Source organism: Rattus norvegicus, chromosome 1 (genome assembly GCF_036323735.1).
Source record: "Rattus norvegicus strain BN/NHsdMcwi chromosome 1, GRCr8, whole genome shotgun sequence".
Classification (NCBI taxonomy): Eukaryota; Metazoa; Chordata; class Mammalia; order Rodentia; family Muridae; genus Rattus; species Rattus norvegicus.
The window spans coordinates 69,121,358-69,131,152 of record NC_086019.1 but is presented as its reverse complement, the minus strand read 5'-3'; the positions used below and the strand labels follow the sequence as shown (position 1 = coordinate 69,131,152).

The window sequence follows — 9,795 nt, the reverse complement described above, 5'->3', positions numbered from 1 at the left end:
CTTCCCCTTCCACTGGTGCTTGGTAAGTCAGATTCTTAAGGCATGGGATCTGATCAGTTTTTTATGAACAGGGACGTCCTTTCTTAGAGTTTAGTTATACCTGGGAGAAACAATCTCATGGAAAACTCAGTGATGTTTCTTCTTGTGACTAAAGAATCAATGAACATGTCAAGTAGTTCAGGGTGTGAATAAAAACCATTGGACATATGCAAATGAGCAATATACCTGGATTAAATGATGGACTCTATTTTTTTTTTCCTTTTGAGGATTCTCCCTTGTGGTTTCCAGAGTGGGTGGATCATTTAGTGCTCTTATCAATAGTGAATGAGAATTGTTTTCCCTCATCCTAAACAGTGATTGCTGACAGCTTTATTACTGCTTTATTGCTCATTCTGATTGGAATGAGATGAAATCTCAGTAGTTTCACTTTTTATTTCTACAATTGCTAAGAATAATGGACTGGTTTTGAGGTATTTATTTTAAATTTTATTCTTCTATTGAAAAATCGTTGTTCAAATCCACAAAACACTAGTAATTGGTCATTTATTTCATTCATTTTTGTGCATATGTGTTCATTTTATAGTCCAGATAATTGTTTTATGAAAGAAGTATAGATGTCATATATTTAGAATTCAGATTAGAAAATTAATGGGATTTTCTTAAACTGAAAATATCAATATAGCTGTCTTTTTGTCACATACACATTATAAATGGCAGTTGATTTTGTAATGTAGAGGGGAGAGTTCTCACTGCCACCAAATTGTCATTGTTTCTAGAGAGAAACATGACATCCTATTTAATACTTAAATTTATTAAAATTATTTGGAGTTTCCTCTTTAAATGCTTGGTGACTCCAACAGTCACCCTGCAAATTATAAGTGATGAGTAATTGCTTTTCTAATGGGATTTTGTTATGTTGTCTTCACTGCCTTTACAAGCTTGAGGTCAAAATGGTTCTCCCTCACCCCTCATCCACTTACAAAAGTTCAAATCATCATTTTGATCAGAGAAGCCATTTTTATGCCATTAAAATGCAATATTGATTGATGACAGGATGGATTCCAAGGATCTGGCAATTGGAGTTATATTCATCCTTCAATGTTCCATGGGAATTCTAAGACATTTCATTCTTCTATCTTACTACTTAATGCTTCATTATAATAAACACTCATTAAAACCAATTGATTTGATTCTCATGAACATGTTCATAGCCAACTTCTTGATAATTTTCCCTAAAAGTATGCTACAGACAGTGGAAGCTTTTGGGATAAAACTGTTGTTCAGTGTCTTTGTTTGCAAATTTCTTTTGTATATTGAAAGAGTTGGCCGAAGTGTTTCTATTGCTACTGTCTGTCTCTTGAGTGTCTTCCAAGCCATCACCATCAGTCCCAGAAACTCCTGCCTTTATGGTCTTAAAGTAAAAGTTCCAAAGTACATCAGCCTCTCTATTTTCCTTTGCTGGGCCCTGTATTTTGTTGTAAATATGATTTTACCAGTGTATGCATATATTAAATGGAGCAGCAATAACATGACATATAAAAGAACTTTAAAATACTGCTTTAGTGTAGGTCATGATGAATTTACAGGCTCTTTTTTTACAATACTTTTTGTATTCCCTGAAGTCTTTCTTGCTATTCTTATTGTCTGGTCCGGAAGCTCAATGGTTGTCATTTTGTATAGGCACAAGCAGCAGGTTCAACACATCTACTGCAATTATGCTTCCACCAGAACATCCCCCGAATCAAGAGCCACTAAGAGCATTGTGGTACTAGTGTCAGTCTTTATTTGCTTTTATTCTATCTCCTCCATCTTATATGGTTGCATTGCTCTTTTCTGTGATAACAGCTGGTCGTTGATAAACATCGCAAACATCATTTCTCTGTGTTTTCCTGTATTGGGTTCCTTTGTGGTGAGCCATAACCCTGATTTTCCCAGATTCAGTTTATCCTGGATAAGAAATACACGAAGAGTATGAATTTATCACATGTATTTAAAGTATATGAGTTTTGTCATTTACCTTCAAGCATCAATATAAAATCTTAAAAGTCATTTTATTTCTTAGGGGAACTGTAATAATTGTTTAGGCTTCATAATGTGTTCATTATTACCTATACGTGCACAGCAAAGAGTTTGAAGAGGTTGTCCTTTACTCAATAAATATAGCTGTTTTGGCAAATATCTTAAGTAGACTTTCTCAAAGCTAAGGGAATACTTTATACTTTGATTCTCAAAAGATGTTTCCATAATGTTTGAAAAAGAAAGGGTACATATGAAATATATTTTTTAAGAAGCAAAAACAGTTACTAGAATGATGAAGATTGTTAGAAGGTAGTGAATTATTAAATCTATTATGTATGTTTAATTGTTTTGCAAAATTGTGCTTTGTACTGTTTATTATATTTGTGTGAAAAAGAACACTAGGAAACAGGCACAATATCAATTTTTAGAGCAATGTATAAAGGAGATTTGCTGTACAGTAGAATAAAACATAAATTTCCTATGATAAAGGCTGTGAGATTTTTTGTTTGCCATCTTTGTAAGATTGATATTTCTCAGAAATTCTTAGGTGGTATATGTGATCAATTTATTGTACCCACTGCCACAAGTGTGTTAACCTCCACACATGAAAAATTAGTGAGAGAAAAAAATCACAATTAGGGTGTTCATTTCACTTTCAGTTTCCAAATAGTAATTACCTTTTTATTTCTTCTAGTATTGTATGGTTTCATTCAAGGTTGATTGAAGGTTTAACAATAACTTGAGACTGTCACATATCCTAAAATCACAGCCATGATTTACAACAACATGGGTAGATATTTCCCTAGGTATCTTGAAAGGAAGATGTCACAGTCTAAATTGAAACAAATTTAGGCTTTAAAAAGTGTGCAGGCAACTTAGATCCAACCCGTGCTTTTTCTTTGTTGGGTGGTTCAGTCTCTGGAAGGACACAAGGGTACTAGTTAGTTGACTCTGTTGGTCTTTCAGAGGAGTCCTTCTCTCATTTGGGTCCTTTCACCCTTACCCCACCTCTTCCAGAAAACTACGAGCACCATGCATTTAAAAGAAAATTGATTAAAGTTATATTTAAAGCATAGGGTAAAATCTACAGTGTAAGAAAAAAACATTTGCATGGAAAAACAAAATATCAGAGGGAGCTCTGCAGGCTTAGATTATTCAACACCTGCATTTAATAAGGGTTTTCAAGTGCTTTGACCCCCCTTTTAGCCCACTATCCAAAGGTAGGGGCTAAATGACACAAGGGGATATAGACCTGTTTGGAAGTAGTTTTTAAGGAAATTCCAACATCTTTCAAGATATCAGCAATCCAATTCAGCAGTGTTAGGATACCAAAGATGAATCAATGTAGGTGGTATGATCTAGGAGAAACAACCATGTCTTTGTCGAATTGGCACGAGTCACCAGAAACAACCAGGACCAGCTGGATGTTCTATGTTGTCCTTCTCTCAAGAAGTAAAGATCATCGAAGACAGGAGACAAAGGAAGTGTTACAAGGGTAGCTATGCAAGTGTGCTATCACTGCTTATTGAGTTCTATTTATACTCTCTCCACACATCACATGTTCTCTCCTTGGTCTTACCTCACCAAAATACCACTTTAGTCTTTATCATATGATACAACGAGACACTTCCACTTCAGAGCCCAATCTCTCTAAGTTGTTGGATGAATAGGTAGCACCTTCAAATACTAATAGAATGTTTATGTCATTTGAATATTTTCATGGGGAAGAACTTCAGTATTTAATTTTCCTTCAACTAACTACAAAGGAATCTGACCCTTTTATTGATTGTTTTCAGATGTTTGGTTTGTGCCTTCCAACCTAGAGTAGTTGTCAAAACCAAAGCAAACCAAAGCAAACCAAAACAAAAACAGAACCCCGTATGGTATAGGAAGAGACACTGTGTTATCATTGATGCCTTAATGTTTTCACAAAAACTGAAAAGTTCACTCCAGCTTCAATTACCAATATGATTGCTGTTGAAGCCTTAGAATTCCCTCTCAAGAGGCTGTGACCTGGGAATATTTTTCAAGTCAGAAGAACTATGAGAAACATGCTTTCATCTGTAACCTCCTAATAAGCTATCCTATTGCTGCTTCTGCAGATTGCAACAGTTAATTTGCACTTTCTTTTTTCTTTTTTTTCTTTTTTCTTTTTATTTCGGAGCTGGGGACCGAACACAGGGCCTTGCGCTTGCTTGGCAAGCACTCTACCACTGAGCTAAATCCCCAACCTAATTTGCACTTTCTAACACCCATTCTTTATATAGTCTGTGTAACAGACATCTTCACTAACAAAGACTTACCATAATAAGCAAAGTGATTGCTTCTTATGTAAGGATAATAATTGCTCAATGATGAGGGTCAATAGTCATGTGTATAGATTTGGAAACCATGTGCATGCAGGAATATGATTGGAAAAATGTAATTTGGGTGTTCCATGTTACATGTTTTAATGCTAGATAAGCAGACTATACCCAGACTTTTAGATTAATCTGAGAGGCTTCTCTGGTATTTCTAATCTGTATCACACTCCCATGTAGTAGTTGAAATTTCATACATTACAGTCCACACACCTTCAAGGACACACATGTGACCCATAACCCAATACTTCAAGTTAATTCTCTCCTGTACAGTTTCCAAAATATTCACAAACACTTCCATTAACTTGGTAATGAGAGTCCAAAGCGTGATCCTATGGGGGGGACATTTGATTTTTAATCTGTATCCATAAAGACATAAGTCTTGTTGGCATATGTGAAAATGGAGAGGAAAGGAAGTTGAGATCAGGAAATAAAAAAGAACAGGGAAGAAAATGTTGTAGGAGTGGATAAAAGAGAACAGGGGAATATAAAAGTACAAGAAATAAACAATAAAAACAAAAAAAGACCCTCTATAGCTATTTATCACAGTCAGGGGTCATGGTTTGGGGCTTATATTAAACTCATGGGTAACTAAAAATGTCTGAAAGTTTAGTATCATGACCTCATAAGTTTTCCAGTCAAGAGGACATAATGGACAGGACAAGATAGTTTGACTGAGGGCAGATACGGTGCAAAGTGAAACAACTAAACTTGTATCAGAGTTGTCTGAAGGGGCTAAATGACGTTGCATCTCAGAAGGGTGAAATGATTGAGGATACATCGTAGTTTAATAGGTCTGTGGGGAAGTCAGGGATCTTGAGGTATTTAAAGATCATAAGAGTTGGGTGATCAATGATAAGACAATTTTCTTCAATCACTATATTTTCATCAGGTCTGTGAACTCCGACTCTTATCCTGGTGCCTAACTATACTAGACACAGTCATCAGTATGGACCTATAACATTAACTTCTGAAGCATCTTTGGACATAATAACCTGGAATTTGCTCTCCATAGATGGAGTATTGAGCATTGAGAGAACAGGGTTTTTATTTTAACCAGATACCTTGTAGTTGTGGTTATGCTGTGAAAGGCTCAGCTTGATGCTGGAAACAATCTGTTGAGTACAGCACAAAACAGCAAACCCAATATTTTATAAACCATCACAATGTAATAAAAATTCTCCAAATACTTGCTCATAGTTTCATAGCATAGTTTGATGGCCCCTGAGGGCCAGCAGAAAGAATGGAAACAGTCAACCTCAGGAGGTAGGAGAATCAGGGACTCTAGGATGTACCAGAGACATGGAAGGTGTGAGACACACAGGATTCAGATGAAAGGACCTTACATCAAATGCCCAACAGTTGTCAAAGAGAGCTTGCAGAGTCCACCTCCAGGAGAAAGACGGGGCACCAAGTGGAGGCATGGGATTGCCATCCCACATTCAAAAACTCTGACCCACAATTGATTCTCTCTAAAAGAACTGAAGGGACAAAAATGGAGAAAAGACTGAGTGACAGAAGGTCCAGTGATGACCTAATTGGACCCAGATCAAGGGGAGGATCCAAGGCCACAAATTATGACTGATGCTGTATGGTGCTTAGAGACAGGAGCCTGAAATATCTATCCTACAAAGCCCCAGCAAGTAGGTGACTGAGACATATATAGATACTTAATCCTAACCAATGGACAAAGGCTGGGACCCCTGTGGTTGAATTAGGGAAAGGTTGGAAGAAGCTTTACAGGAAGACCAACAGTCTCAACCATCCGTCCTTTCCTGAGATCTCTCTATCCTGGCAGCATATACTTGCTGATATGAGGCTCCCATAACATATACAGCACAGGAATTCCTGGTCTGCTATCAATAGGAGAAGATGCACCTAACCCTCGATAGACTTGAGGCCTCAAGGAGTGGGGATGTATAGTAGGGTGGGGGGACGTGTGGGGAAATCCTTTTGGACATGGGGAAGGATGAATGGAATGAGTCAGACAGTGAGGAGGATAATGACTAGACTGTTGAAAAAAAGAAAGATTAAAAATAATATTTTTAAAAAACATTTACACTGAAGTTGACAATTAATCATAAATATAGGGCATGGAATATTTAAAATGGCCAATGTAGTTTGGCAGCAAGTAATTGTGCTTGACATGTATGTTACTAAATTCTTCTGTTGAGTGGCTTCAATAGGGCCACTGTTGGTCATTGAGCTTCTTGGTAGATAGTCTTAAAGCAAGACTAGAAAGAAACAAGAAATTCAAATTACCTCTGTCTGTATTATCTTAGCTTATTAAAAGTAGATGCTTACAATAAAGACATAATTAATAGAGATTTGGCCACATATAAAAGTATTTTAAACATGTCTAATCTTGACACAGTACCCTAGGTATTTGTGAAATAACTCTAATATTTCTCATTATCTCTGAATGAAGCCATAGTTAAGGCACAAAAGCATTCTGGCAATAAATATATCTTGTGTATATTCTATGCTTTATTCTAATCGGAGGCTGATAATGATGTATGAAAAGAGAAACACCTATTCTTTACTGGAGGGCATTTCAAATGGTAAATCTGCTAAAGAAATCTAGACCCCTTCAATCTTTTTGGAGGTCCCTCAAAAAGCTAAAAATTGATCTACCATAAAATAATGCTATATTATACTTGGCCATTTATCTAAAGTACCATATATGTTACTACATGTATACATGGTAATTCATGTTCCTTTTTCTTCTCTTCCTAATAGCCAATAATTGTAAAGAAGCCTAGATATCTACAAACTGATGGTTAGACAATAAAAATGTGATACATTTATACTACGGGATGTTCATAAAAATATGAAAATTTCAGATATATGAATTGGGCTGCAACAAATCATCCCATTTGAAGTAAAGTAGATACTAAAAGACAGGCATGGGATGTTTTGTCTTATATATGGCTATTTGCTTTTAAAATTTAAATGTGTGTGTGCCCTTCAGAATAATCTCAGCAGTCAGGAATCTAGTAAGAAACCAAGGAAGTGTAGTAGTTCTTTCAAAGAAAGATAAAATAGAATATAGTCCTATAAAGAGACTATGCAGAAATTGGTATATGTGGACTGGATGGAGAGGGTCCTGTGAGGGCAGAGCAAGATAGGAAATAGAGGGAGGCCAAATAATACTAAAAGGTTTTCAAAGGTGTCAGGATAATCTCCTTCTGCACTGAATGAAGGTAGTCTTTTTATTATTTAAATGTTGATTTCTACACCAGCAGAAAGCTGAATGCTGTCTGTCTTTGGTATCTTTATTCTGATTGATCATCACTGCCCTGGTGTATTTCAAACATTCTTCTCATTGATTGCTTATTGATTTAACAGGATTTGGTGGTCTATATCAGGGCAGGAGACGAAAGGCAGATAAAGAAATTCTGGGACATGATTAGGCATGGAGATTCATGAACCAGACAGAGGGAAAGAGATGTATGTGAACTGAATGAAAAGTAACAGGCATGTGAAATATGTGGACTAGTATAAATGGGCTATTAAGGTATAATAGCCCAAGTTGGACACAAGTATAAGGGAAAATGCATGATATAAAAATAAATGTTTTAAGTCTCTTTGCCATTATGCATGTGCTGGTGGATTAGTGGACAGTCTGTAATAAATAGCTCCCTGAACATCGGTCTAGAAATTCAAGCTTAGTGCCTGAGAAAATCATGGGTGGAATTCAGGTGTTAGGGCTGGGGTTTTTCCCTAGCAAACTGGCCTGTCAAGTATCATAGCCCCTTTAAGAGTAGGCAGGGTAGAGAAACCACCTTCCTGTTCAATGTGGCATATTGACTGACATCCTGCTGAACAGGTGAGCAAGTTGTGCCTGCAGGTAAAACAGGCATGTAGTCACAAGGAGCACTGACATGCCTGAGAGCAGCTGTAAGACCAATTCTTGTGCTCCAAGCCACCAGCCTGGGAGCCTCAGGACTCACAAACCCAGGAGCTGCCTGGGACAGGACCCTTCTGGTTTCTGCCTGCTCTTGGAGTTGAACCATTCACACAGCTCTCTTTACCCAAATCCCATGGGGGAGAATGATGGACTCGGAGAAGTGCAGACAATCCTGAGAATTCAGTGGAAGAAATCCTTCTGCTCACATTCCTGGTGCAAGAAGAACCTGCCTAGTGCATTCTTTGACCTCTGTGCACAAGAACCTAGCAGTAGTCAGGGCCAGGACCCTTCTAGTATTTTCCTGTTCTCAGAGCTGACCTCTGAGTACACAAGGAGTACTGATAAATCTGAGGGCAGAGGTAAGACCAACACTACTGCTCCAAGTGACCAGCATGTTGACCTTAGGACACACAAACCCAGGGGCAGTCTGAGACAGGACCCTTCCTGTTTCTGCCTGTGCCAGGATCTAACCTGGGAACAGCTCTGTTACCAGATCCTGTTCTAAGCAAACAGGTCTACAGGAATTCTATCACATAGGTTTAAATGACACTCAAGGCACTGTCAGAGATACCAAGAAAATCTAACGCCAGAGACAAACTGAGGGTGAGAGGCAAATGTAGGAACCTAAGCAGCAGAAGCCAAGACTACTTGGCATCATTGCAGCCCAGTTCCACCACCAAAGCAAATACTGGATGTACAAACACACCAGAAAGCAAGATTTAGATTTAAAGTAGCATCTCATAATGATGATAGAGAATTTAAGAGGGGCATAAATAACTTCCTTAAAGAGATAGAGGACAACACAAGTAAACAAGTAGAAGCAATTAAAGAGGAAACACAAAAATTCCTTAAAGAATTACAGGAAAATAAAATAAAACAGGTGAAGGAATTGAACAAAAATCATCCAGGATTTAAAAATGGAAACAGAAATACTAAGAAATCATGAAGGAAGAAAATGCTCTATATAGAAAACCTAGGAAAGATATCAAGAAGCATAGACTCAATAATCACAAACAGAATACAAGAGATAGAGGAAAGAATCTCAGGAACAGAAGACACCTTAGAAAACATTGACACAACCATCAAAGACAATATAAAACAAAAAAGCTCCTAACCCAAAATATTCCGAAATTCTAAGACACAATGAGAAGACCAAGCCTAACAATAATAGATATAGAAGAGAATGAATATTCCCAAATTAATGGCCAGTAAATATCTTCAACAAAATTATAGAAGAAAACTTCCCTAACCTAAAGAAAAAGATGCCCATGAACAGAACAAAAGCCTACAAAACTCCAAACAGATTGAATCAGAACAGAAATTCCTCTCATCTCATAATCGTCAAAACACTAAATGCACAAAACAAAGAAAGAGTCTTAAAAGCAGGAAGGGAAAAAGGTCAAGTAAAATACAAAGGCAGACTTATCAGAATAACACCAAATATTTCACCAGAAACTATGAAAGACAGAAGATCCTGGGTAGATGACATTCTCTCAGACCCAAAGA

The 9,795-nt window shown here is 37.1% G+C and overlaps 1 protein-coding gene across 1 annotated transcript; it reads left to right on the top strand.

Annotated features, from left to right (window-relative positions):
- The first annotated feature begins 1,042 nt into the window (after positions 1 to 1,042).
- Positions 1,043 to 1,975, top strand: Vom1r15 (vomeronasal 1 receptor 15). Its single transcript, NM_001008960.2, has one exon. The coding sequence runs from the start codon at positions 1,055 to 1,057 to the stop codon at positions 1,973 to 1,975; it is 921 nt and encodes a 306-aa protein (NP_001008960.1). The 5' UTR covers positions 1,043 to 1,054.
- The last annotated feature ends 7,820 nt before the right edge of the window (positions 1,976 to 9,795 follow it).

Coding starts and splice junctions, on each gene's coding strand:
- Vom1r15 (NM_001008960.2), top strand. CDS start 1,055: ATGGATTCCAAGGATCTGGCAATTGGAGTTATATTCATCCTTCAATGT.